The 27,925-nt window shown below is 40.2% G+C and overlaps 3 protein-coding genes across 8 annotated transcripts; all 3 read right to left on the bottom strand.

Moving 5' to 3' along the window:
* Positions 1-9: 9 nt before the first annotated feature.
* Positions 10-3,886, bottom strand: tusc2a (tumor suppressor 2, mitochondrial calcium regulator a). Of its 2 annotated transcripts, none has more exons than XM_080891763.1 (4): positions 2,502-3,886; positions 2,057-2,286; positions 911-1,031; positions 10-823 (listed from the first exon to the last, which is right to left on the bottom strand). In XM_080891763.1, exons 2-4 carry the CDS (start codon positions 2,197-2,199, stop codon positions 758-760), a joined length of 330 nt encoding a protein of 109 aa, XP_080747889.1. In that variant the 5' UTR covers positions 2,200-2,286; positions 2,502-3,886; the 3' UTR covers positions 10-757. The 2 variants fall into 2 exon arrangements, with proteins under 2 accessions (XP_080747889.1, XP_080747888.1); XM_080891762.1 differs by having other exon boundaries at positions 11-823; positions 2,909-3,886.
* Positions 3,887-4,035: 149 nt separating this feature from the next.
* Positions 4,036-18,514, bottom strand: LOC308402710 (ras association domain-containing protein 1-like). Of its 4 annotated transcripts, none has more exons than XM_080891760.1 (7): positions 18,132-18,514; positions 15,571-15,926; positions 14,487-14,611; positions 5,712-5,816; positions 5,335-5,620; positions 5,131-5,246; positions 4,036-5,037 (listed from the first exon to the last, which is right to left on the bottom strand). In XM_080891760.1, exons 2-7 carry the CDS (start codon positions 15,887-15,889, stop codon positions 4,891-4,893), a joined length of 1,098 nt encoding a protein of 365 aa, XP_080747886.1. In that variant the 5' UTR covers positions 15,890-15,926; positions 18,132-18,514; the 3' UTR covers positions 4,036-4,890. The 4 variants fall into 4 exon arrangements, with proteins under 4 accessions (XP_080747886.1, XP_080747885.1, XP_080747884.1 ...); XM_080891759.1 differs by having other exon boundaries at positions 15,571-15,969; positions 18,132-18,513; XM_080891758.1 differs by having other exon boundaries at positions 15,571-15,930; positions 18,132-18,513.
* A 92-nt stretch (positions 18,515-18,606) lies between these two features.
* On the bottom strand, positions 18,607-27,007 carry zmynd10 (zinc finger, MYND-type containing 10). Of its 2 annotated transcripts, none has more exons than XM_080891756.1 (12): positions 26,811-27,007; positions 23,301-23,412; positions 23,074-23,190; positions 22,943-22,996; positions 21,628-21,765; positions 21,454-21,542; positions 21,255-21,349; positions 20,901-21,073; positions 20,356-20,481; positions 20,148-20,269; positions 19,933-20,058; positions 18,607-18,980 (listed from the first exon to the last, which is right to left on the bottom strand). In XM_080891756.1, the coding sequence occupies exons 1-12, from the start codon at positions 26,897-26,899 to the stop codon at positions 18,899-18,901; spliced, it is 1,323 nt and encodes a 440-aa protein (XP_080747882.1). In that variant the 5' UTR covers positions 26,900-27,007; the 3' UTR covers positions 18,607-18,898. The 2 variants fall into 2 exon arrangements, with proteins under 2 accessions (XP_080747882.1, XP_080747883.1); XM_080891757.1 differs by having other exon boundaries at positions 23,301-23,409.
* Between the last annotated feature and the right edge of the window lie 918 nt (positions 27,008-27,925).

The following is a 27,925-nucleotide window of genomic DNA, read 5'->3' as shown; positions in this document are numbered from 1 at the left end:
TTTTTATTCTGCACTGTAAGGTCAAACATCCCAGTGCAGTAACAATAAACAAGATGAACTGCACCAGAAAGCTTCAGCCAATATGAAAAATAACACAAAAAAAAGAAGATTTGAGTGATTTTGCTCAATAAACCATTTATTCAAGTATTTTCAACTAAGAAATCTGATGTTATTTACAGTACATTATGTTCACTAGTGCAGGTCTGAGCGCCAATAACTGAGACTAACTCAGACGTGACAATACAGAACATAAATATATACAAATTCCACAATCCCTCATCATTCCCACCCTGCAAATACATCTTGCACTTGTAGTTCACACATGAACCCAAAACTAGCACATGTACAAAGACACATACAGAGTCTACATCTCACAGAAGGCATGAACCATTAAACCCTTTTCACGTCACAGATGTTTTGCCCTGCAAAATTAAAAAAAACAAACAAAAAAAAAACTCAACAGGAGAAACACGAATTCATCCGAAGTATTCTCCAAGTCTGCATACATATCAGCTGGGTAGTGGAAACACAACTTGTACCATCACTATTTTTGTGAATGTCAAAATAAAGACTTGTTGAATTCAAATGTATAACATTTAATTCAATATATCATTTTTCATGTGACAGTTTGAATTTTCCTTTTTCCTCTGCAAGCCCCATTCGGCAGTTCTTGACTGCAGCTCTCGAGACTTGAATGATGCTCAGCAAAGAGGATCTGTGGCTGCACGTCATTGTAGACCGGTCACTGTGCAACGTGTCACACCTCACAGAGGACGATGGGGAAATCGACATGAATACACGGGTGGTCGAGCTTCACAATTCCCTGGAAAAAGGAAAAAGAAAAAGGAGGAGGAGTGATGGCACTGACCCTATATCGCCCTGCCACTGCAAAAGCGTGTTCCTAGCTCACCTGTGGAATTAGATTTTTCTGGATCCTCTTCAACTTGGACTTCTTTCTGCCATTTTTTGTCACGACCGTCTCCTCGTAGAATTCATGGGCGAGGTCACCGTCCTCATCATAATACAAAGAACTGCCAACACAGAAGGTGGACAATTGTGTCAGGATTAACATAGAGGAGGTGTAGGCGTTACTTGCTTGCTGATAGTCGCATCTAAAACGGTTGTCAAGTTTAAAAAAAAAACAAAAAAAAACCCAACAACAACAAACCCCCCTCCCACCCAAATTTCTCACTCCCCTCCAACGTTTGAGCCTCATGTATTTATTAATGTGCCTTTTTGGTTTGTCTGGGTTTTTAAATGTGACAAAAATTATTTACTGGATTATTTTGACATTAATGCTTAACCCCACTAGGAATAAAATTATTGGCTTTGAAATCAAGAATAATCTAGAAACCTTACTGTGGACAGTTTAAAGTGGGACAATATTTCAGTAATAAAGTAAAGTGTGGCCTATAAAACTGTAAATGCACAAATGCCACTCTGGCACAAAAAAAATATGCTACTAGGTAGTACTAGGCATTTGAATGGGTGAGTAGATAAGGGTCATTCTACAAATGGAGGACAAAACAGGCTTTAAAAATTATAACTCCACACAAGGCCCATAATTATTTCACTTTTGATTATTTAAGTTAAATGTACAAAAGAAATCGGTGCCAGTTTAACTCAGTGTTTGGAGCGGGTGATTCCGCGTGGTGATTATATAAACCTTTCACAGAATTTACAATAAATGCACTATATTGATTTATATTGTTATCAGGATAAGAAATGACTTAGTGGGATATGACAGTTTAAGACATGTCAACAAAATCAAAACAAAAAATTAATTAAAGATGACCTTTAATATTTGGCATGCAATTTGCTTATTAAGAACTTAGGACAAAAGCAAAATGCCATTTTGGCAGTATTCCTCAAGAGCTGTTTTTGTAATTTAAATAATATTTTGGAACTGCTAACTAGGCTTGCATTTTGTCTCAGGGCGAGTGTAATTTGCATAGCAAATGTATGTGTTAGTATTGTGTGAATGGATTTTTTTCAAACTCAAGGGTGGGATAGAAAACGTCCTTTCAACAGCATATCCACTGTATTATTTATTTACCTTCTCCTTGTAAAAACAAATGGTGTTGCATTCTTAGAGCCTTTCAGCCGGGCCAGAGACTGCTCGTTCCCATCATTTCCTGACTCGCCTCCGCTGCCTGAGAAAGGCCAGACACCTTTGGCTTTGGATCCACTTCCTCCCATTCTCAGAGATAAGGCATAGTTAGTCTCAGATTAGAGCGTTCAGTCTGGTTGGTAGCCAGATGCTCAATTGCTTACCAAGGTCAGAACCTGAAAAGTGAAAGTACATAAATAAGTAAATTTCACTGTCTGGTGTCCGAGTGAACTGTTTACTCAGCTGCCAGCTGTTAAGACGTTGTTTGCTTACTGACTGCTGGCTCTATTTTGGTGCACAGAGGACTCTGTTGGCAGAAAATGGCCAAGCTAAACTCAGAAACATCTAAGTATAATCTTGAGAGCTTGAAAGACAAGGCAACTAGACTTACTAGGTATGAGATATTTCAAGGGGCTTCTTCACTTCTATAAAAAAAAAGTTCCGTCTGTTTTATATCGTTACGTTACACTACGGTAGCTTCACCGTAAGCTAACCAACGGGCCACAAAAAAGCCGAACCTAAACGCATTAAGTGTCACTCAAAACGCTTGACACCTTACAAGTTACTTAAAAACACACCCACGGCTTCACAATGTACATCGTCTAATATTTTGCAACGGCGCCCGTTTGATGTGTGGTGACCTACATGTGGCTAATGACTACCGGCTAACGGTACCTGCACAGTTAGGTGAGGTAAGCTAACAGACTGTTAGCTTCCGACTACAGACGCAGGTTAAACAATAGACGAGTCTGCAAACACACTGCTGCTTTATACACGGGATTCTGACAAACATCTTACCTTATGGTACACTAAACCTGACATGTCCTGTCATAACTTTTACTACTAGCTATGTTTAGCTAGCGCTGGCCGTTGCTGTCCGACCGACGATGGAGATCAGCTGATCTGACCGACTATTAAAGAAAAAACGTCACCAATATTTAACTAAAGAATTTATTCAAAGGTGCGTTAAATGAATCTTTTTTATGTTTAAAGTGGGTGTTCATACCTATATCTGAATTTAAAAATGTATAGTATGCACACTGTACTGTGAGAAAGTATTTACCCCCATTTCGTTAAAAAAAAAAAAACAAAAAAAAAAAACCCTGACCTAACCCTGATTACTTTCAGACCTGTCGAATCAAAACATAACTTAAATAAGACTTGTTTAACAAAGGGAAGCAGTTTAAAGATCTGTCCAGAACAGCAACAAAATAATCATTGACGTCTATCAGTCAGGAAAGGGTTATAAAGCCATTTTAAAGCTTTGGGACAGTGGTTAACCTTCCCAGGAGTGGCCAGTGTATCAAAATTAGTCCCAAGAGCATATCTATGCCACGAGCGAACAAAAAAAGATCCTATAGATTCCCAAGACTTTTCAGAGGACAGATGAGATGCTTTGGTGTGACCTTAAACAGACCATTCACGCTTGAAAACACTCCAATGTGTCCCAAAACAATACTGCAAAGATCGGGCCAAATTCCTCAATGCCTTTTATCGCAAACAGTTCACTGCCGTTTTTGCTGCCATGGGTGACACAACCAGCTTAGGTAGCAATTACTTTTTCCCCACATAGGACCAGATTGGTTTCGATAGCTGTTTGTGTTGTTTTGTTTTGTTTTAGCCTTAATAAATATAGTCATCATTAAAAAAAGGGTGGGGGCATTTTGTATTGAAAAGTGTTAAGGTGGTTCGGGTATCTGTCTTGGATTGCTCCTGGGTGAGTTGGCTCTCGGTTTGCTGCTGGCCCCACAACCCAGCCCTGGATAAGCCTTTGTCTAATATTGAAATGAGCTTATGATCTAAAACATTAAATGTGACAAATACGCAATAAAAAAAATTAATAAATAATGAAAATTTGAGAGGGGGCAAATGCTTTTTCACAGCACTGCACCTGTAAAAAAAAGAAAAAAAATACAAAAACGTAATAGATTTTTTGGTAATTCTTTACTAAACACAGTGCACATTAGTCACGACATTCTTAAGATTGCTACAACAAGTAAATTTGTGCATAGACTTCCATACAGTGAAAGTGAACAGAGTGACAGAAGACAAACATTTTGTTTTAAAGGACAGAACAAAACAAAGATATAAAGGAATGACAGGAAACTTCCAGTTAAACACATCCAAAGAAATATTCATTCAAGGTTCCAGTCAACCAGGGTGACTTGGGCACTGTTTTCGCAGACATTCATAGTTCCATACAAATGTCCATACATCAGTCACACTCACAAATTGTCAGTGAAATTCAGAGTTGCACCCATCAGGGGTGTAAGAGAGGACATGGCAGACTCGGAGCTTAGGTCAAGTGAAAATCCAAATACCTTGCAGCAAGTATGTGTTTAACCCGAGGGTGAGAAGCATCATTATTATGGTGGGTTGTTGAGTGAAGGCAAAGGGGATTAAATGCATTATTTGAAATATTACCAATTTTGGTTTTCTGGAAAAATAACACAGCTGAGGTGCAGGATAATCCTACAGTAACCAAAAGCTAAAGACATTACTGTCTCATCTGCCAGTCGTCAATTCTCTCAACTCATTCTCTCAGGCACATCAGACTCTCCAGGTGTAAGGCACGTCTCATCTCTCACATCATCTCACATGCACATTCGCGCTAGCGCTCTCTCTCTCTCATAGTCTCGCGCCCTGTCTCACACTCTCGTTCACCAAGAGGCGTTTGGAGTTGGATTCTCTGGGATCTTTGAATGCATCGATGGCCGGTCAACTTCTGGCGATCGTCCAGCCGAAAGGTGCACGCTAAAGCCCCTCTGAGCGTAGGCATCTCAGCCGGGCGTTGAGCCAGCCAGAGCCTCCTGCATTTTAGTGCGAGCCAACGCGTAGCGCTGCACGATCTGCTTGATATGTTCCTCCTCTTCACGCTGCAGAATCCGCAGGAAGTTCTTTAACTCGGGCATGGAGAAGGCATGCCACTGCAACCGAGAGCGAGAGAGAAGTTAAATTGGTATATCTGAAGGTGAACGATCCATACGTGTTGGATGTAGAGCTGTTTATGTTTTACTCACATTGACTTCGCCAGTTTCGTTCTCTTTCAGCACAAAACTGAGGACTTTCTCATTCGGTCCAGCGCACAGACGCAGACGAAGGGGACGCTCGGTATCAGACAGCTTACGGATATAAACTGGAGGAGAAAGAAACCATTTAGCGATCACCAAACACATTAAATAAAAAAAGAAACGAAATCACGATTTAATGTTAAAGCAGAATACCTTGGTCGTGACGCTCGCTGCGCTCAAATAGAGCAAACTTGGCGGGATTGTCCACAACGGTGAACTTCTTCAACAAAGCCTCGATGACCTCACGAGCCGAAGTTCGAGAACTTATGTGCAAATGCTTGGACGCGTCCTTCGGCAGGTAGAAAGAGGTGCGCCGCTTCACTCCGCTGGCCCGCCTCCCGCCTGTGTCGTTGCCTCCTTTCTTTGGGGTGGGAACAGACACGGGTCGGGCCAGCTTGAACTGCACCTTTATGAAGCCGGTGTAGGACCCATCCTTGTTCTGTTAAAGGGAAAAAAACAAATATTAAACTAAAAGATAAAAATGCTTTGGAGGGAAAAGCAGGGATTTGTTGTGAAGAATCACAGCTCACCATGTTCATGAACAGATTGCTGTTGATCTGAGCATTGTACTCCTTCACTTTCTGCTGAATGTCCACCACTGTCAGCTCCTGCTTACTCAATTCAATCTGTTCATCCTGGAAGGAACAGAAGAGTTACAGTCTTTAACCACCAGGTGTCAGTGCTCACCTCAAAAAAAAGCAGGGACAAGCCAGAGAGCAGGACAAAACACTGATTAGCAGAGGAAAGGCCCTTTATATGATTGTGTCTTACAGCATTACAGGGATTTTCCCGCTCAAAATGAGCCTTTGAGAGGGTGACTACACAAGACCATGTCCCCGTGGCCACTTACTCAAGAAAAATCTAAGACATTTTCTGCCTTTTTATTTTTTTCTGGACATTTGATAATTAAAATGCATCTTAAGCTCAAGTGAATTAAACCCCATTTAAAAACAACTGGTTTAAAAATCACAGTTCTGTTGGTTTCCCTTTGGTGGTTGGCCAAAATCTTTTTGGTCAACGTGGAAAAAAAAATTATATGCAGGAAAAACCCTGCATTAGTGTTGAAAAAGCCCAGTGTTCATTTTTAGGGTGTTTTAACAAGGGAGGGAAAAAAAGTTGTAATGTCAGTCAAATTTGATTTAAACAAGTCTTCCGTGTTTTTTTTCTTCAGCAATACTGCTGAAACACGAGAGTAAAAGCTGGTTTTAACTGATGTTCGGCATTTCTAACAGCGAACACCAGTTGCATCAGACTTTCAACTTCCGGACAACGCAGCAAAAGAGGCGAACACAATGATGTCAGCTCTGTCCAATCCAGTTCAGCGGCTCTGATGCCTCCATGTAGGAGGGCTGATGGGAGAAGGGAGGGAGGAGGAAGAGGGAGGAAAAGGGAGGGGGTTTGCAACTTGCAGCTGTTTGCAATGATGACTGTGGCCAACGGCTCTGCGCTGCATTCCTCAACTTGGTGTTCATGTAAAAATAGCCACCCCTCACAGGCTCTCACAAGCGGGAGAGACAATGCCCTCCTCTGTTTTGCAGGCACATCCTGTGAAGTCAGCTGCCTCAGCAACCGCAAACTCCCAGTCATGTTTCAGTCATGCACATTTGCCCCCCCAGCAGATGCAGGGCTGCCAGATTAAAAATCAGGTTTTCTTGTGTCTTCCAATTTACACTATAATTATTCATGGTAGGGGTTTTCTCAGGAGTAGTAGCCAATATTGTAGATGCAGGACTGCCAGTAAATGTGAGATTAAAAAACAAATGCGAATTCTTATAGGCTACCTTTTGCTTAATTATCTGCTGAACCACACACTGCCTAAGAAAGACTGTTAATTAGACATCCAGAAAGATCCATAGCTGCAAATGTCTAGGGAGATCCATGGGCCGTAGAGTTAATATGCTGCTGTTAAACAAATCAATAAAGTCAATAAGTGGTGGGAGAAAATTATGCACAACTGTGCCTCTGCCGGCTGGCAAAGGGAGAGTCAAATATTTCTACAGTAAACTGTACCCACATCTCACAGGAAAGAAACCCGATACCCATGTGGGTGTGCGTATGACTAAAAGATAAGAAAATGAAGAAATCCAAAACACTCCATGACTCATGTGTGACTGAGAAATTAATGTGAACAACCTGAGAGTCAATGAATGGTGGGTGTTTGGCTGGAAACTTGAGTGCGTCACAGGTTCATCTGTGGGTCTGTGCTTGTTACAACAAGACACATATATACCGGTATGTGTGTGTAATCTAGACGTAACGAGTGCTCATTTGCATTTTAAAAAGTTCACACAAGTCTTTAACCTGTTTACTTAGAACTAGAGGAACTCCACCCTTGAGCCTTGCAGGCTTGCCAACCATCTAGTCTGCTGGGGTTCCTTTGAGCAAAACAACTCATTCCCAGCAGCATCTACAAAGTAGGACGCCCAGCAACTCATCCCAGAAGTAAAAGAACACAAACACAACTCAATAACAGACCCAACACTGACAGCTAATAAGCAGAAATGGGGAAATAACGCGAGAATACAGTCCTGCTGCGAAACACCCACAGTTTCACTTCCCCTTTATTTTAAAGCTAATGATTTTTATGAAACCTATGTGTTTTTAAACTTGTAAAATTTCTCACCTGCTTAACTGCGGGACTGACAGTATCTTTTCGGATTTTGGGGAAGAAAGATGTCCGGGCGGTGAAGTACTGCTCGAACTCGGAGTCAGAGTCCGAGTCGCTGCAGTAGCCGCTGCTGGTGGAGCTGCCCCAGGTCATCTCAAAGGAGGGAGTTTTATCCGAGCTGCTAGCCGCGGTGGTCATGCTGACTACCGGCATATATCCAATAAGAGAGTCGGGAACCTTTAACTTTACTACGCTGTTACCCCGAATCGCTCTCGATTGAGCTTAATTGGAATTTACTGACTGAACTATGCCTTACAAAAAGTCCTAACCGGCAACAGTGCTAGCTTTTAACGATAATATTAAATAATCTCGCGCAGGACAAAATACCGCTAAAAAATGTCGACGACTATCAACAAGATCTCACGAATCTTCTCCTCAAACTCAGCCTACCAGCCACGTTTCCGCCGTACAAACTCTGTGTGAAACAGGATGTGTGCAGGTCCCCGCCCTAGATGCCCAGCTTCCTTCCCCCGAAGAGGCCCCACCCAGGTCCGCTGAGTTTGGAAATACACAAACCGCTTCAGCCGGCAGTGATTGGACAGCACGGGAAATACCAAAGCCCTCTCCTCTCCTCAAAGCCCTGTTTCACCCGTCTTTCTGCCCTTTTTTCCCAGCGTGGGGGTGCTGCTGGTGGACCTTCTGTGTCCCCACGGACCGCTGACCCAGTCATGTGATGCTGGGGCTCGCTGCTAGCATTTTTTAACTTTTGCACTAAATACAAATATTAAAACTGTATTTACCATGCCAACCTAACGTATCTAACAGTTATGTAGCTTTATTATGTTTTTATGTCTCGTTATTCAGTGTTGATCAATAGAAAATTTAAATGGTGCTGTATTGATTATTTTACTTTCTTAGAAAAATGCCATCCCATGACACTGGAGCCTACAACTCCCACAATGCAATTCATTATGCTACAGCCCTACAGCAAACTGATATTCCCAATGAGAAAAGTAAAGACCACCTCTGGTAGATTTTGTTTATATAAATACAAAATAAATATGGGGCTGATTACAAGTTTGTATACAGCAAAATGTGTTTACATTTATTCACGATTAAGGGACCATGTCAGCTGCACAAGGTCTAAAATAACAGGTGTACTAGTACACTTATTAGACATATACCCATTAAATGTAAAATTAAAAGGTGGTTCTTGTGAAAAATACTCTCATCATGGCTTTGAATTTCACAGACTTTTAATGACTTCTTTGAACTGTCCTTTTTCCCCCCAGGGTGGGGATACACCTTTAGTTACTTTAAAAGAACAAGAATTGGGAGAACGGGTTTGAATTATTCTGGGTTTTTTTTGCCAACATGAAAAAGATTTGCTTGACACAAAATAATAAAGAAGTCTGGGAAGGCAAATTGTAGATTTCAATAAGTTGTGAAGGTTTCATGAAAGCATTTCTAAATGACTTGTACTGTAATTAGTGTCACCACTTTACCAAGATCGGGAAGAAGAACCAAACTTTCACCCTCAGATGAAAGGAAATATAGTTTGGATGTTCATAAACAACCCAGGAAGCCTGAAGCCTGCCCTGGAAACTGCTTGAACACTAAGAAGATGCTTACCAATAAAGAAGCCCCTGCTCCAAAACTAATACGGTACCTTCAAGCTCGACTGAAATTTGCAGTTGCCCACACTGACAAGCCAAATGCATTCTGGAGAAAAGTCATATGGTCAGATGAGAAAAAGATTGAAATGTTGCCCTCAATAAGACTTATGTTTGAAGGAGTAAACAAAAACGGTCAAGCACGGTGGCAGTAGCATCATGTTCTGTGGCTGTTTTGCTGCAAGTGGTACTGGTATATTGCACAAAGTGGATAGAATAATGGAGAAGAAGGACTACCTAAATTAAATCAGCAGCTGTACCGTTGAAACTTGTGCAGAATTAGTTGTTCTAGCAGGACAATAATCCCAAAGCTACATCACAGCTGGTTTTTCAATGGAAAAAGCAGGCTAGCATTAAGCTTCTGGAATGGCCTTTTTAAAGCACCGACCTCAACCCCTTTGAAAATTTGCTTGAAAACACGTCTGTGCCAGGAAACCAACCAATTAAATGAAGTGGTCAGACAGAATCATGCCAGAAGCTTGTTGATGGAAACCAAAAGCTTTGCATTAAGGTGCTAAGGAACATTTAATGAAATACTGGCTTAGTTGTATATGTACTTCTGAGCCCATGTGGATTAGAGAAAATCCAAAATTCAGACTTCTGCACCCAATTCTTGTTTTTTTAAAGGAATTAAAGATGAATGCTGTCCAATTGTTCCACCCTGGAAAAAAGAATTGTTCAAAGAAATCATTAAAAGACCAAAACTACCATCACATTCATGCCCACGATGAGTCTGTAAACTTCTGACCACAACTGTAAGTGCACAAATGCTAAATATTTAGGCCTGGTTGCTAGGAAACACATCATAACATCTGATATAGATAAAAGCTTACAGGGCTTGAGACATACCCGTGTTTCAACTTGGTAGCTCAATTTGACGATTTGTTGTATTATACCAAGATATGAGTTGGTGACTTCTAAAGAATTATTTCAGCTTTTGGGGTGTAATTATGTCAAGAAGGCTGGAAGTATAGCAGTTAGCTAAAAGACATGTGCCTGAACACAAAGGAAATGTAAGAAGTCACCATAAGAATCTTTCCTGTTTCTACTACCCATCCCCCACTAAAAGCATAAATAGACTCTGTCATGAGTATCCACTTCCTGCAAATCCATCTCATTTCGAACACAGACTTTCTGTCTCGTCCGTCAGTAGTTTGTCTAAACTCAAGTCGAGATAAGCCAAAGTAATTACCCCAAACCTCCCTTAACATAAAACTATACAGTTGTACAAGCTATGAAACAATCCACATGATGAGCACATTAAAAGTCACATGAAAAAGCATGATCCTTAAATCACTTCATCCACCTTCTTAACCACTCGTCCAACTTAGGGTCACGGGGGTGCTGGAGCCTACCCAGCTGACACGGACTGGAAGGCAGTTCCTGTTTTAATAATGATACTACTGTTTCACAGTCAGTTTCACCAAAATGCGTTTCACATTATTCATCAGTTGCTTATTCTGGGTATTTTCTTCCCCTCCCCTGATTTTAATTAATATAGATATAATATGTTTTATTTTTTTGATGGCTGTTCAGAAAATACAAGCAATCTAAATATATTACAGCGAGCACTGAAATGTTGCAATGACATTTTCTCTCAAAAACGCATATCAGTCTGAAAAAATAAAACCCCTAAATGAATGAAAAAGTATAGCTGTTGATACAGACAGATAACGTATGTGCCATACTGTAGCGAATCAGGACCAAATGCAATTTTTTTGTTGGGGGGGGTTGTTTAATCTTATTGTAAAATCTGTAAAGCTAGACTAAAAGCAAGATCAGCTTTTAGTGTCAAAACAGTTTCTGGTCACACATTAAGTAATTAGGGAAAAATGCAGCTCTGTGTTAGATTACTAATTAAAAGAGAGAGAAAAAACTGCTCCAGCTGCAGCCCAGATTTTCAGTTCCTGTGTGCAACAATGGAAAAACCTCCCAAACCAGCAGGGGAGGTGTTACTGTGAAATGACTAAAGATGAAAAGACTTATGTAAAAGTTTGTATATTCTGTGGCTAAATCTAGCTACCAAATAACTAAAATCAGACACGTTGACAAAATTGCTACAAAATAACCGTCATTCAAACTGCAGGACACCAGTTGTTTAGTTTGGTTTTTTTTGTCCAGCCTTTACAATTTCTGACAAAGTCTTATGAAAGTCTTGCCTCTGTTCACCTAAAACATCCATAGTTTTCACAGACAATATGTTATGTTATAAGGTATTAACATGTTATATGGAAATAACACTGAGAAGAACCTCAATTCAAGAGCAAGCAGCACAGTGATTCAAGTATTTTTGAACATCTCTTTTCATCTTTGTGCATTTAGAGATCAATAAGGAGAGGGTAAATATGATCAGATATGTATTAAAAGGAAATACACTGAAACCTGCTAATGTGAACTAATGAGTTTTCCGGTGCTAAACCCAGAAAACCTCCATACTGCTCTTAGATTGAGCCGACCAGGACTGATTCAAAAACAAAAATATTTGTGGTGCATCTGAAGTTAGTGGTGGCACACTGGTGTACAGGCATCTCAAGCAGTCAATATGACTGCAATAAACATACATTTATGTACTGGTTGTGCATGTCTATAGCACAGGTATGACTCGGTGTCATCTTTATTATTCAAATATTAACTAACAGTTCAAAATATTAACCTGAGCAGCCCACTCTTACTGAGCTAAGAGTGAAACATTTGAATGATAGTTTGCAGAGGGTAGTATTGCAAAAATGTCAGTAGATATCTGTGATTTGTTTTTGGTTTTTAATGCTCTGAATTTGACTGTTATTTTCCTGGCAGCTAGTCATTTTGCTATTATACAAGGACTGCAAGTGTGCACACAAAAGCTCAAATACCAACATGTTTTTTTAGCCATGCCTTGGTGTCGGCTTGCTCAAGTTTATGTTTGTAGTTATATTCTTTTGATAAGTAACAGGCGCTTAATAAAGTGAATAATAACAGCTAACATGATGAAAAGATACCTGCTCTGCTGGATATCTACTGTACTAAGTTCCCACTTAATGGATTATACTACCATGGTACAAAAAAAAAGATTGTGATGGGATTTCTTCTACTATTGAATACAGCAGCCTAACTGGCCTTGAAAAACCCCATTAAAAACAGAATAAAAGATTTTCTCTGAACCCGTTAACTAATTCCTGGTACTTCATACTTATATGATAGGAAAATCTAAAAATAGTTTAGCTGCTTGTTCTGAGCTTACAGTTTATGTAAGAAGGAAAGTTTTCAGAGATTTTAAAAGTTAAGTACATTCTTATTGCTGGTATAGAAATTAAGAGGATAAAAAGCAGGCAGGTGTTGCTAATCAAATGAACTTAATAACTGATCATCAGCAAGATTGAGGACCTCTATAAAAGCAGATGTTTTGGTAGTTTGCTGGTCTGAAGCATTCAGGTGTGTGTTAACATAATCCTACAATCTCTCCAGCAAATTCCACCCAGAGACAGAGCAATGCTCAGCAAAATAAAAAGTATTCCAACCTCAGACTCTACAGGCCTCAGTTAGCATGTCAAATGCTAAAATTCATGACAGTACAATTTGAAAAAAGGTCTTTGGACAGATGAGATCAACGTGGAAATGTTTGGCCACAATGCATGCCTGGCGAAAATAGAACAACGCATATCAGCAGAAACACCTCATACCAGCTGTCAAGCATGGTTGTGGAGGAGTAATGATTTGTGCTTGTACAGCAGCCACAATACCTGGGCAGTCACTGAGTCAACCATGCACACCTAAATAATCTAGAGTCAAACGTGAGGCCATCCATCATCCGTATCACAACAGCAAATCTAAAACAGAATGGCTGAAAAAGAGTCAAGATGGCCCAATCAAACGCTTGACTTCAACCTACTGAAATGCTGTGGTCTGATCTTCAGACAACTGTGCATAAACTAACAAACCTCAACAGTGAGAAACATCGCAGAAGAGTGGACCCAAAATTCTCCCACATGTGTATGTGAGAGACTGATAAAGTCATACAGAAAATAATTGCGCAAGTTATTTCTGCTGAAGGTGGTTCCACAAGCTACTGAATCATGGGCTGTACTTTTTTTCACAGGAATCCATAAAGTACTATTCAATTCAATTTTATTTTATTTATGTAGCACTAAATCACAACAACAGTTGCCTCGAGGCCTTTATTATGGAAGGTAAAGACCCTGCAATAATACAAAGAAACCCCCAAAATCAAACGACCCCCCTTATGAGCAAGAACATGGTGACAGTGGGAAGGAAAAACACCAGTTTTGTATTTAAAAAAAAACTTCAGACAGAACTACTATTACTACTACTGCTATGAAAGCTTTCTTTTTCTGAACTAAGACATAAAACTAATGCTGTAGATTGGACAATACCTGTCTGTATTTGTACTTTATGCTATGCCCAATAGACAATGATTCTTATGAAAATTTGTTGCTGTAGTGTGCTCTGTTTTTTTTTTCTTGAATGTTTCATATTCGCACATAGGTTTTACAACAGGCTTAAGTACTTTAAAAACTGACATTTCACTTTTGTGACTGACTAAACTAAGCCACATTTTACAAAAAGTGTTCAAGGTAACATTTTCTGTTCCTCTGCAGACAAGCTTCCCCTTTGAAAGACTTTACTTCCCCTGAGCAATGTTATATTTGAAATGTTTGTCCTGTCTGGAGTTTCAATGCTAAGAGTAAATACAACTAAATCTGAAAGAGTGGTGCAACTTTCAGTTGATCGTGTGCAGTTAGTAAAGGGGTGTGAACTGTGTGCATTTATTGTTATTGTTCCTGATTTCTTTCCTATCTAGTACAGTAACATGCAATCCAAAACAGGCAGTGCATTGCATAACATGCAGAGTGCAGAGGTCTTAAGAAATGATGTATGTTATGCGGTGTAAAGTTTGCGACATTGACGCTAGCATAAAAAAGCAAGTGAAACCAACTAGCAACGCAGCTGATTAAGAACAAAGGTGGTAGTAAAGTAATAAAGGGGCGCCGTGTCAGCTGTCAGCTTCCTAATGCACAGCTCCTTACCACGTTTGTGTCCGTTTCTATGGTGTACTCCACGACACATGTGGGGTCAGCCAAGGAGCCTCGTTCCCAGCTGCAGTCCAGTTGAATCAGGGCACGGCATCGGTAGTGACATGTGAATTTACAATCTGTAAATGAAGAAAGTCCTAGAGTTTAGACTCATGTTGCCATACATGAGAATGTGCAAAATGAAAGTCATAATGTTGTGTAAGTGTGATTGCCTCTCCTCTGCTGGAGGGTAAAGGTTACTACAGTTTTACCTGCAGTTATTCACTGTTTTTAGTAAAACAACAATGTTGTTTTGATTCCCTGCCTCCTCTGGTCTGCATGTTGGAATATCCTTAGGTAAGATACTGAACCCTAAATTGCCCGGCTGCATTCACTGGAGTGTGAATCTTAGATTAAAAGTGCTTATGCATACAAACGAGTGTATGGGTGAATGCAGCAGTGCTTCAATAGTGTAGAAAAGCATTATGTAAGTACCAGACCGTATAGTCACGTATATAAAATAAATTGCAAATACTTGAAGAAATATAAATAGCAATTCCAATCAGCTGAATGCAGCTGTGAAAACATATAGTCAGCTGGAAAGCTTATGTCTCTTTGCAAAGACTGTGACAATGTTTCCTGTTCAGGTTACAGTAAGGGACCCCTATTTCCCCACACTAAATGCTTTGTACAAACCACTGCTCTTTATTTAGGTGGGTTTCAGTTAATGAAACTTTTGCAAATGCACATATGAGTGTAGCTGAACCTCAGCCTAGACAATAACCAAACCCTTAAGTGTATGCAGGTTAGATACTGGGTAGATGTGAATAATTATAAAAATTGTACAGGCAACAATTCTCTTTATTTTTTCCAGAATGTTAACATAGAGAGCATTTATGTTTATTTAGTATGAAGCCTTGTTTAAGCCATCAGGCTGGAATGACTGTAATCTGGGCTTGCAGGTACACTGGTGGTTGCCTCTTCCTCTGTGTTAGTAAATTTCCTCTTTCTGTCAGTACGCTCATTTCATGCAAATGCACCAAAGCATTGACACATGCACACACCCAGATGCACAAAAAGCATATGTAAGCCAACTCACTGACACACCGCAGGCTCTGCTTGTAAAGGCCCCAGATAAAGTCTCCACACAGGTCGCACCACGTGGGCTGAGCGTGGCTACAGGGTTGGAAGTCGTGGCCCTCTCCTTTCTCCTCTGTGAGCTGTGGGTCCTGGCTGCTGCTCAGGACTCTGATAATGCCCACACGACTCAGTAGGTCTGGGACCCTTCCCGGGCTGATCCTCAGGGCGTTGGTTCTCTCTAGGCGCGGAGGTGAGCACGGAGCGCGCGTCCCCGTCAGCTCTATCTGCTCTTTGGTCGACCTGAGGTCACGGAGCTCGATGAACTCCTCCCAAGACATTGTGTCACTCAGGGCCGGGTTTCCTCCATTTTTATCACTAACTGACAAAAAACACAGACTCTGTATAATCAGAGTGCAACCTGAAATCATGAAGTTAGTGTTAATTCAGCTTAATGTACTAAGGTACCAAATATGAATGTACTTAGTAGTACTCTTAGTAGGACAGTTAGGTTAAACACATAAAGAGCATAATGATGTTATATATTGTCAAGGTGCATTCTGACTGTTTGGCACCATTGCACCATTAATAGTGCATTATAACTTAAAAATGGACAGTTTTTTATGCAAATCTCAAGTCTGCAAATTCAGAAGAATAAAAGTTTACAAGCAGTGAAATATAAACATAAAGCAGCATAAATAAAAGAGTATACAGTGGGAGAAACAATTCATTGACTGATTATTTGATTGATTAACTGATGAATTTGTAAGTTTGCTCGCTTGAAAAGAAATGAACAGTATCTAATTTTTATGGTAGTTTCATGTTGAAGGAGAGAGACAGAATACCAATCACAAATCCAGAAAAACCCCACATTGTATCAAGTCATGAAACTCATTGAGTAAGGTAAATATGTAATCTTCTACAACACACTCTGACTTCCATGGATTGGCTGTGTGTCCACGTGACAATTAATCGCTCAACCAATCAGTTAAACATACTCTTAATGTCATTACATGTATAAAGTTCACTTGTCTCCAGATAATCAGTTTCTTCTTTTATTCGAAACTCACTATCACCATAGGCAAGACCAAAGAGCTGTCCAAGGCTCTTTGGTCTGGAAAGGGCTAAAAGAACATCAGCAACAAGCAAGAAGCTTGACAAGAAGGTGAGAACTTTCGGTCTGGATCGCCATGCAAGATCTTACCTCATGTGAGGATGATCATGAGAAAGGTGCTCGATCAGCCCAAAACTACATGGGAGGAGCTTGTTAATAATCTGATGGCAGTAGGGACCAAAGTTGCTGAGAACACCATCAGCAACACTCTACACTGTAATGGACTGAAATCTTGCAACACCCACAAAGTCCCCCTGCTCAAGAAGGCACATGTACATTTGAAGTTTGCCCAAGAACACCCAAGTGATTCAGAGAAGGTTTGGGAGAAAGTGCTGCGGTCAGATGAAACCTTAATGGAGCTCTTTGGCATCAAGTCGACCTGCTGTGTCTGGAGGAAGAGAAAGCATGGAGGTGGAAACATTATGCTTTGGGGTACAGGACGATTTCACTGCACTGAGGGGGCAAACAGCAGCCAGGAAACCTAAAGGATTTGGAGAGTTTCTGTAAAGAGGAGTGGGCCAAAATCCCTCCTGAGATATGTGTGTGTGGGAAGAAAACCTGGTGACCAAGTACAAGAAACGTCTTACACACTTACTGTGTTTGCCAACAAGGGTTTCTTCAACAAGTACTAAATGATGTGTTATTTGGGGATCAAATACTTATTTCACTGAATAACATGCAAATCACTTTTTTGGGGTTTATTTTGGGGGGATTTTTGGTTGACCTTCAGTCTTTCTCCATTAAAATGAAGCTACGGTGAAAAGACTTGACTAGACTAGACTTTTCATTTCTTCGTAAGGGAGCAAACTTACAAATTCAGCAGGGGATCAAATAATTATTTCTCCTACTGTATGTGGCATTGCTCTTTCCTACTACCTTTCAGTGTGGAAAAACATATCTGTAACTGTAATCAAACTACTTTTTATTAGCTCTGTCACTTTGTAGTTGTTTCGGTACTGTGGTCTGTTGACGGTCAGCCACATCTCCATTCAGGGAGGATGCGCGTCCACAAAATAATTCACACTCACGTAACTTCCAATCATTTTTCAAGTGGTTTAATTTGGTGTTTATTTTGAAATCCTGGGGGACCACCCTCTTTTCTTGTTTGTTTAAAAAGAAAATCATGGAAACGCCCCTGAGTACAAATACCTTAAAACTTTAATAAAATACAACGAAGATTTGTAGACTTGCACTAAGTAGTACTATTGCTTTCTACTTTAGTAATTTTCCCCCTCAAACCACTGTCATGTAGAATTAAGCCTAACAATAATACAAAAAGCTAAAGAATGACATGTGCCGTCAAATGTAGTTCAGTTTAGTAGTAGAAATATATCAGCTCCGTGTCCATGAAAAAAAAACACACGCGGGGAGATCATTCAAAACCTAATTCCCAACACAGCTGCATATTAAACTAGTCACTCATAAACAGCGAAGTGAAACAAAATCCAGTGATTTTAAGTCTAACTCACCAAAACACGGGAGAAAACAGCCCCGTGGCTACCGCTTTGTCTCAAAAGTTCTTCCATCCGAGGTCGAAAAGAAAAAAAAACTTTCCGCTGAAATGTCTTAAGGTTTCCAAATAACGGAGGTGTGCAGTCTCGGCGACATCTCTGGAAATAATTTCTCATCACCAGCCGCTTACAGCGAACGAAACCCCGGGCCCTCCTTTTCACGGCAGAGCCGGAGCACGTCTTTCAAGATGTTACCCATCTGTTCAAGTCGGACTGCGGCGCAGGAGGAAGCGGCCCATCATGAAAAAGAGAGAGTGAGATGAGACTGAGCTGCACCGACATCCGGAATGTTTTCAAACAGGGGGTGCTTCTGAGTCCCGAGCACAGCTGAGTGGGCGTGCAAAGTCCCCCTCCCCACTCCTAAAGCCACTATCTGAACGCATCACAGACCTGAGCTTCAAACTGGGTGGCTCTACCTAAAAGCAATAGGAAAATGGGTTATTGTGGTATTTTGCTTCGTACCTTCTCTGCATTGCATACAAAGGTCAAAACGGTGCTGTTGGTGAAAGAGAAGATGCAGCGCTTCCCTGGCACTTTGATGAAACAGGCAAACACAGATGCATGCAGGTTTAAAACTTTATTGCAGTTTGATTACAACGTCCTAAATTCTTCAACAGTTTTAATGATAAAAGAAAAAAGAGTCTGTGTATAAATGTGTCGGGCTACTAAGGAAACACACTGTTCTCTTTCTGTCATCAGCCACAGAAAGAGCCGTTTGGTCTCCCTCAGCTGATGATCTTCTCGGTGGTCTCGGTCATGAGCTGGCAGGCTTTCTTGTGTTTTGGCCAGTGCTTCACTTGACACTCTCTGAAAACATACATCAGCAAGATAATAATGCAGACATTTAGCACATTCTAAACAAAAATATGCATTTTGCATCCAATACTGAAGAAACACACCTCTGTGTACTCCATTTGTTTCTCAAATGTGTTTAAATTTCTTTCTCAGTGCCCCGGCGAGGCTTACGTCAACTTTATCAAAACCTTAGGAGCGATGAGTGAGAGGGGGAAAGTACTGAGCCGCTCTCACACGTGACCTTTTGATATTTTGAAAAGAGAAGCAGCACATTTGTTTTGTCTTACTTGTGGTAATCTGCAGGAATTATTCCCCTTCAGACACCTTTGCAGTACTGGAAGTACTTTGTGTGGTTTACGTGAGCATGCAGGAGGCAGCACACATGACACGCATTCGCTACCAGTGGTAAATGGACTGGTTTTTATATGGTGCTTTTCTACTCTACCTGACAACTCAAAGTATTTTATACAACTTGCCACATTCACCCATTCACACAAACACTTTTTTTAGCTTTTCGAGGCTGGCTTCAAAAACAAAAAGTAAACGAAAAAAACGCAAAAAGTAAATTAGGACTCCACCCTCTAATCTATATAAGGTAACTGGCTTCTAACCTGGCTTCAAAAAATGAAAACGGTGGTGACCAAAAACTAAAACTAAAGCTGCAAAGTCCAAAACCAATGAGCTCATGGTGGTTAAGGCCATCTTTAATACTGTTAGTGACTCTCACATGTGCACTTCTGCAGGGAATCTTTGTAGCCTACAACGTAACCTATGGAAGTGGCCAACTTCATTGCTAGCATTTATGATTATTGTGTGTGGTGCATTATGTGTAATAACCATGTGGTCGTGTCCTGGTGTTTTGCATGTAGTGCTGACAGAGTCCTAGGAAGGTGCAGGACTTTCATGCATGTGTTAAAACAGCCCTGAGCTTTGCCTTCAGGCTCAGCTCAGAGTCTGTCAGTACCTGTGACAGTACCACTCTCCTCGGCAGCGAGAACATCTCTTTGTGGCCTCTCTCCCACAGGATCCACATTTTGGTTTCTCAGGAAGTAAACTCTCCATTACATCCAAGTTGTACGTCTGGGCCAGCCTAGTTAAAACAAGCGCTGATTATTCAGAGCGCCTGAGTCGTTTCTCTGTTCCTTCTCTAATCAGTCAGACCTGTGTTTTCAGTGTTACCTCTGGGCCTGTTGTCTCAAGTCACTTTCAGATGGGCTGAATGTTTCTTTGACTTGATACTTTGCTATTGCCTTCCACTTTCTAGAATTCTCACTGATAATGCGGTTCCACATTTCTGGGATCTATAAATAGAGTAGAGCCAAGTGTAAACGAACAGGCACATTGTTTAGGTACAGGGATAAGTGAACATTTGTGAGTGTGACTGCACCTGCTCCAAAATCAGCTCTTTTTTTGGAGGGGCTGGATCTGAAACAGCAAGATGAGCCAGGAAACGCTGCAGATCCACCAGATTTGGCAGCTGATCAATCAAGACATCAGTCAAGAAACCTCTGAGCTGTGGCACATGAATGACAACAAATACAGTGAAGCAAGAATAACAATGTATGAATCATCAGTTTACACAGACTGCATAAGAATAAAATGTGATTACAGGAGGATGCACATGGCTGGCTGGTTATGTAATTAATGGAGCAGGAAGAGGATGAGAAAGCTCATAATAGGAGGAAACATCTTGGTCAAAACAACCCTTGGAAACTGAATGTGTGCTCTAACAAGGGAGGAGATGAGATATGATGCTGGAGGACAATAACCCGGCACTCACACACTTGCCAAACACCAGATTACAGCTACTATCCAGCAGCCATTTGGACGGACGAGTTGATCCAATTTAATATCAGCACAGACAATGAATGACAACAACTCTGCATGATCAGTGCATCTAAAGTTATAATAAAACAATCATCCACTGTATACCTTCAGAAGCTGGCTCTTGTTGAAACTGTTGAAGTTGTATTTTCTCTGGAATTCTTCTTTTAGCAGCAGATTGTAAAGGGAAAGCCAGACCTGACCGTCCAGTTTGTTCATTTTTAAATGATCCTCTACAGGTATCGTCTGCCACTTGCCATCAATGTGCTTTTGCACGTTACCTACAGTGGGAGACAATGAGTAGGTTATTGAATAGTAAGAAACTTTAGCAGGTGTGAAAGGTAAGCTTCCTGGCTTGGGTAGCTTTTAGAAGCCTTTAAAGTTTTTTTTTTTTTGTTTTGTTTTTTTTTACCAGTGATATAGATTAGTAGATCAACACCAATCTCATGTTTGAGGTGATACCTTCTCTGCAGCGACTCCAGGGGCAGTGGTCAATCAGCTGAACCAGTACACAAGGAAGGTTATGGGTGCACAGCATTCGACTGATAATGCTGATGCTGCAAAGAAACACTTTCCTTTGGTCAGCTGCAGCGTGTTTCTCAGTGTAATACTGAGTATACTTCCACTAGAACATAACCAAGTGAATTCCAGGGCGCCATACCTGTCTGCGTGGTCTGTAATGTAGCGCAGCACTGACACGGCTTTCAGAGAGATTTCAAACTCCAAAGCTGCACTCTGCACCTGCAGCTCCTTCAAGAAACAAAACAAAGCGTTCAAAAGTTTGCGACAGACTTCGGCGAATGTGTCAAACCAAAAACAAAACATACATTCTCACCTCTAGAGAGGATGTCTGTTTGTGTTGGTCATATGTCACAGCAACATCCTTAATCGCTTCACTCGCCAGCAGGGTGAGTTTTCGATGGCAGTAATCCACCAAGTCAAGAAGAGAGTCATCTGCTGCATCACATGAATCCTGCATAACAAGACACAACCGCTTGAACACTTGCCATAATGCTTAATTTACAATTTATTAGGGATGGGTATCGTTTAAGTTTTATCCGATACCGGTGCCAAATCGGTACTTTTGAAATGGTGCCGGTGCTCAAACGGTGCTCAAACCGGTGCTTAAAGAATGGAGAACAGAAACTTTGTCCAAAAACCTCTCATGTTCAGCTGGTTTTTTGTAAAAAGATAACGGTGTTAGCCTTTTCTGCAGCTATGGGGCATATATGGTATCACTCTTGGCTGGAAGCAGTGCTTAATCAATGGAAAAAACACAAACTTTGTCCAAAACCTCTCATGTTTAGCTGTTTTCCACTTTTTCTTTGGTCATTTTAGCCTTTTTGGCCAGGGTGAAGGGAGTATCTGCCATCAAACAAGAAGACAGCCGCATGTAGCTATGATGATGTTTGCTAGTTCACCTTACATGCATTAATGTAATAACGTGGTTAGCCTACTCAACGTAAATTACACACGAACAACATTAAGCTACTCGCCCAGAGAAGAACGGCTGCTGCTGCCATCATCATCCTCATCATTTCTGCTACACTGGCAGGGCTAGGGGCCAGGACTCTACTCTTCGTGACCCGCTAACTCCGGGTCCGATAACAGGCAACCCATGCACAGTAGATGCGCTTGGTGTGAGGTCTCGCAGCAAGCTATCATATGGCGCATTTCTGGGCTTTTAAAAAAAACGCTATGCGTCGCCAGGTGTTTCATCGGATTTGAGGTGTTACCTCCTTTGACAGTATCACAGTATCAGCTTAAAGCACTTGTTGCAGGCTGCTGAGTTTGCATATTTTGCTGTGAAGTACAGCCAGACTTTTGACCGCTTCGCCTTGGACATTTTTAATCTGTAGCTCTGCTCTAAAAGAACGTACATACCTGGACCCGCCTACTATCCTCGGAAACGTAAAATGATTGGCTAGAAGTGTATCACAGCTCAGGAAAAAAAAGCACCGAAATAAAGCACCGAAATGTGCGCTGCTTTTCGGTCTGGTTACTACCGTTTATGTCAGAACCGGTGCCATCATGGCACCGGACACCGGTACCCATCCCTACAATTTATGTTCTCAGAGAATGACAGTCCGTGCTTTCTTGGTGTGTGAAATGTTTTAAGATATGTAGGGATTATTTGAGTTCTTACTGACCTTGTGAAACATTATGGTTTCAAGTAGATTTATGATGGTGGCTTCATGATGGATCTAAAAAGGAGTCATAACAGAACACATGAAACATGAGCAATGTGAGCTGCTCATTTAACATCTCATTTAACACTCACCACCATGTAAAGATGAAAAGTCTTCTCTGGATTGAAATCCTCCAGCTGGCATAAGATGGGAAACACTTTTTTCTTCCACACCTCAATAAGGATCATCTCATGGACCAGGATGTGTATCTGGAAAGGGAAAGGAATCACTCCCCTCTAAGCACTTCTTAGAAAATTGTAAAAGGGCTTGCGTAAAAGCTGACATTTTATTATTGTTTATATGCAGTTGTGGCAGTCACCTTTCCAAATGAAACCAGGAGGTCCTTGACAAACTCATCGTGCATGGCAGAGGCATTCAGTATTGCCTGCATGTTAAGTTTCTCAATATAATCATGCTGCTTGAACCATCTGCTAGCACACAAAGACAATAAAAAAGCATCACTTCTAAAGGTCGGAATCACCAGACAACCAATGACATGATATTGTCACAATACTCATAATATTACATTAGTGTTATTCAATAAGATAAAGTTATGTTTTGATGCTGAGATTGTCAACATACCAACACTGTCACCAAAATCTGCTCTATATGTTGACATAAGATGGAATCAGTCTGTAGACAGTCTGCGACTGAATGGGGTCAAGTTAGCAATTGAATGCAATCAGTTACAGCAGCTAAGTGTGTAAATCATCGAATATCACACCGAAATGCACAGAATTAGGGTATACTTATGGAGTGGCAGCAGGGAGTCCAATTTCTGTCCCCAGAGAGAAATTCAAACATGAGGAAGCTACCTCCAGATTTTATCAGGATGTAATGAGGAGCGAATCCAAAAGCAGGACACAGAATCTCTGTATGCAAAAGTAGCTTTATTGACTCATAAAATGTGAACAAAGGGTGCTGCAAAAAACTGGCAGGAAACCCCAAAACTAAAGACATAGAGGGAAAACCAAGTCATGAGATGGGAAACCAGGGAATCAAATGAAGACGGACAATCTGACCAAGACACAGGAGAAGAAAGAATAAACCAAAGCAGGAACAAAAACTAAGTAAAAATACAAGAACGCAAAAGCTAACACACAACAAAAATCCCAGTTAGCTCTAAAATAAGTCTGATTTAACTCTCAGTTCCTTTTAGTCAAGGCCCAGGGCCTTTATTATAATGAAGTATAACTTCTGATTTGAATATTCTTTACAGAGAATCTTATCTGTCTGGACCAGATCATCTCTCTCTTAAGTATTTAAAAGACACATATTATCAGGCTCTCTGCTTCAGTGCATTCAATTTCAAACAATGCTTGAGTAAAGTGCGTCAAATTACGCAAATTAGAGTGTCAGTTTTAGTTTGTGTAGATTTTAATCTATATTTCAAGAACTTGAAACATACACTGATTTCAAGGAGTCAAAACTAACAGTGTTCTTTGGCAGATGTTTCCTTTTTGACAACCAGTCAAAAACCAATAGATCACATAGATTAAAAGCTATTTTCAGGAGAAAAAAAAAGAGCTAATCATGCAAGTGAAGACAGTAATAATGTGGGTTAATAACAAAATCTATCAGAGACATATTAGGTTTATGTGGTTGAACATTCACAGGATGCAGATGTACATATTTCTCAATATAAACATCACAAGACGACTACATGGCCAGAACCTCAGGGGATTCACCACAACATGCAAATGACTGATAAGCCTCAAAAAAGGACCAGATTTGTCATCACAAATAAAGGGAAAGAAACTAAAAGTAACCAACAGAAGTTGATGAACAAAGATCTGACAAAAAATCTCTATCTCTTTCAAAATGACGCAAAGAGGAAGTGGAGAAAATAGAAACACGTCATGAGCTGTAGAGTCCTGAATGCATTTCTCTTTTATACTTGACCACACTGATAAGTTTCTTTATATGTGCAGATTTTGGGGAGACGCAGTCAACGTACACACATATTCACACAGCTAGACAGTGCTACGATGTCAGGCAGCAGCTGCATGACCTCTGTTATGGTGCCATACACAGGCAGGCTGATAATCATGAAAAAGCCAAAAGAGGAAAAAGAAGGAAGTCAGACTGGGAAACTAAGGCAACTTTACTTGTGTCTGAAACGAAGCAGAAAACTAGGACAGAAGAGACATTCCTGTGTGTCTATTGAACCTGTAAAGGGTATTAATAATGTATTTTAATGTATTACATTAAATCCCAAAGTACAGTTAGGTCCATATATATTTGGATACTGACACAAGTTTTGTGTTTTTACTTGTTTACTGAAACATATTCCAATTACAGCTATATTATGGAGTTTCAGCCCCTTGAAACATGTGCCACCCTCTTTTTAAAGGGACCAAAACTAATTGGACAATTGACTCAAAGGCAATTTCATGGGCAGGTTTGGTCAATTCCCTCATTATGTCATTATCAATTAAGGAGATAAAGATTTAGAGTTGATTTGAGGTGTTGTGCTTGCATTTGGAAGATTTTGCTCTCCATGCAGGTGAAACAAGTGATCCTTAAGCTGCAAAAACAGAGGGAAAAAAAAAACATCTGAGAAATTGTTACGAGTTTAGAAGTGGCAAAGTCTACAGTTAGGTCCTGAGAAAGAAAGAAAGCACTAGTGAACTCAGCAACAAAAAAAGACCTGGCCATCCATAGAAAACGGCAGTCCTGGGTGATAGCAGAACACTTTCTATGGTGAAGAGAAAACGTTTCACAACAACCAAACAAGTGAACAACATTCTCCAGGAGGTAGGTGTATTAATATCCAAGTCTCCCGTAAGGAAAATATTGCATTAAAAGTAAAGCTGCTGCAGTAAAGGTCTGGCGGAGCATTAAAAAGGCGAAATCCCAGCATCGGGGGGTGTCCATGAGTTCAAGACTTCAGGCTGTCATTGCCAGCAAAGGGTTTTTCAATATTAGAAATTAACATTTTATTTTCAGTTATTTAATTTGACCAATTACTTTTGAGCCCTTGAAATGAAGGGATTAAAATGCTTTAGTTTCTAACATTTTTAGCCAATCTTTTTGTTCAACCCACTGAATTAAAGCTGAAAGTCACTTCAACTTCATCTGAGCTATTTAATTTAAAATTCATTGTGTTAATGTACAGAACCAAAATTAGAAAAAAAAAAGTGTCTCTGTCCAAATATTTATGGACCTAAGTGTAGCAGATGGTTTCCTGCACATTATAAAAAAATTTTTTTAGCTCTTGATGTTTTTATTACCCAAATAATTGGTATATATATTGATGTGTTTATTTCACAAAGGAATGATATATTTGGTTGAATTAAAGAGAAGGGGGGGGGAGCTCTGGCTGCTGCACTTTCATATTCAATATGAATATCAGAAGGTCAGAGTTGTATTGTGATGGTTACTTCTCATTGACAAAAACTGATGGACAAAAGCATCACCAGAAATAAGTAAGTGTTTGAAATGTGAATTTCTTGGCTGAGGGCCCCCTCCAATGCTCAAACCTACAGTCTGCATGGGTTCGCGGCAAAAATGCAATCAGCGTTATTTAGTTATATATGATAGCAATATTATAACTACATCTGAATCTGACGTTTTGCTCAATTTCAGCTGTTTAATTTGCACCACTGAGTGCTTTGGGTTGATTTTTTATTTTATTTTATTTGTATAACAAAGCACATTAAGCTCCCTTATTTAGCATTTACAATCTGTACTGGCTAATGAGAAATAATCTAATATAGTCTCTATTTATTTATCACATTGTTTTTCTTTCTTTTTTCCCTTTTTTGTACGTTCCATCGTGTTTACAAGCTAATTTAACTCAGGTGCAGAGTTAGTTGTTTCGTCTCACCTCTCTGAGCCCACTTCCTTGAGGGAGAAAGTTTCCAGACTCTGGATAAAGCCTTCCGCTTCAACGGGAAGAATCACTGATGTATCCATTACGTTGAGAAAAGATATTACGCAATAAAGAAATAAATGACTTGTCTAACTGGAGCTTGAGTAGACTTGTTCGTACTGTTAACGGTTCGAAGTTAACAACACGAAGTGTTTCCGGTAGTTGTCATGGTTACGGAAAACCAAGGGAACGGTGCAGGTTTTTTTTCCCGCCATAGAGGGGCAGCAGAACCTCAAACAAATACACAACATAATACAGTTGTACATTTCTGGCAAAACCTTAAAAAAAAAATCAGTTATGTCAATAAAAATAATCCAAGGTGAGTTGTTGTGAAATATGACATCATCAGCAAAGCGCCAGAAAACTTTTTTTTTCCTTGTGCAGACATCATATTAATTAAACTAAGTAAATTATAACTAAAGCAACATAAACAAAATATTCCTAAAGAGGGTCCTAGTAATATCAAGATACTAGACCTGCAGAAGATAGTCTGCTCATAGGCTGAGGAGGATTTTATCCATTAAATGAACCATTACACTCTCACAATAGCCCAAGGTTCAATGTTCAAACTCAACCAGGATGGTAATAATAAAACTAAAATGAATGGATAACAAGAAAATGCTGAACACATAAACAAAAAAAAGAATAAAAAGTAAAATACAAAACTATGATAACCAGCTTATTGTAAATTAACCTGATTACCAGCTTCACCCTGTTACAACTGGTTTCAAAGTTTTTAGAGTAGCTAGTTCCTTTTTAATGGATGTCTTCATCATACTCCAGTGATTTTCTTTTTGGTGACTCGAAGTTTCCCCTGTTGCTCATACTCCAGAGTATGCAGCAAAAGAGAGACAGCCTAACCTGCAGGCGACTCATGATGATGACTTTCCTGCTTTTTTCCTCACAGTCCTTGGATGAAGTTAGTCTTTACTAAAACGGTCTGTCCTTCAGGGCTGAATTTTATTCAATAAAATAAAAATGTGTAGCAGCTGCACCTGTCTACAATGTCCTCATGGCAAAAATCAATCAGACCATACTATTTGGATTAAATCATTCATGTTGTTGGTCAA

The sequence above is a fragment of the Rhamphochromis sp. 'chilingali' genome (assembly GCF_963969265.1).
Source record: "Rhamphochromis sp. 'chilingali' genome assembly, chromosome: 9".
In the NCBI taxonomy this organism is placed as follows: Eukaryota; Metazoa; Chordata; class Actinopteri; order Cichliformes; family Cichlidae; genus Rhamphochromis; species Rhamphochromis sp. 'chilingali'.
Note: the sequence above shows the minus strand (reverse complement) of the source record. Positions and strands in the feature narration are given on the sequence as shown.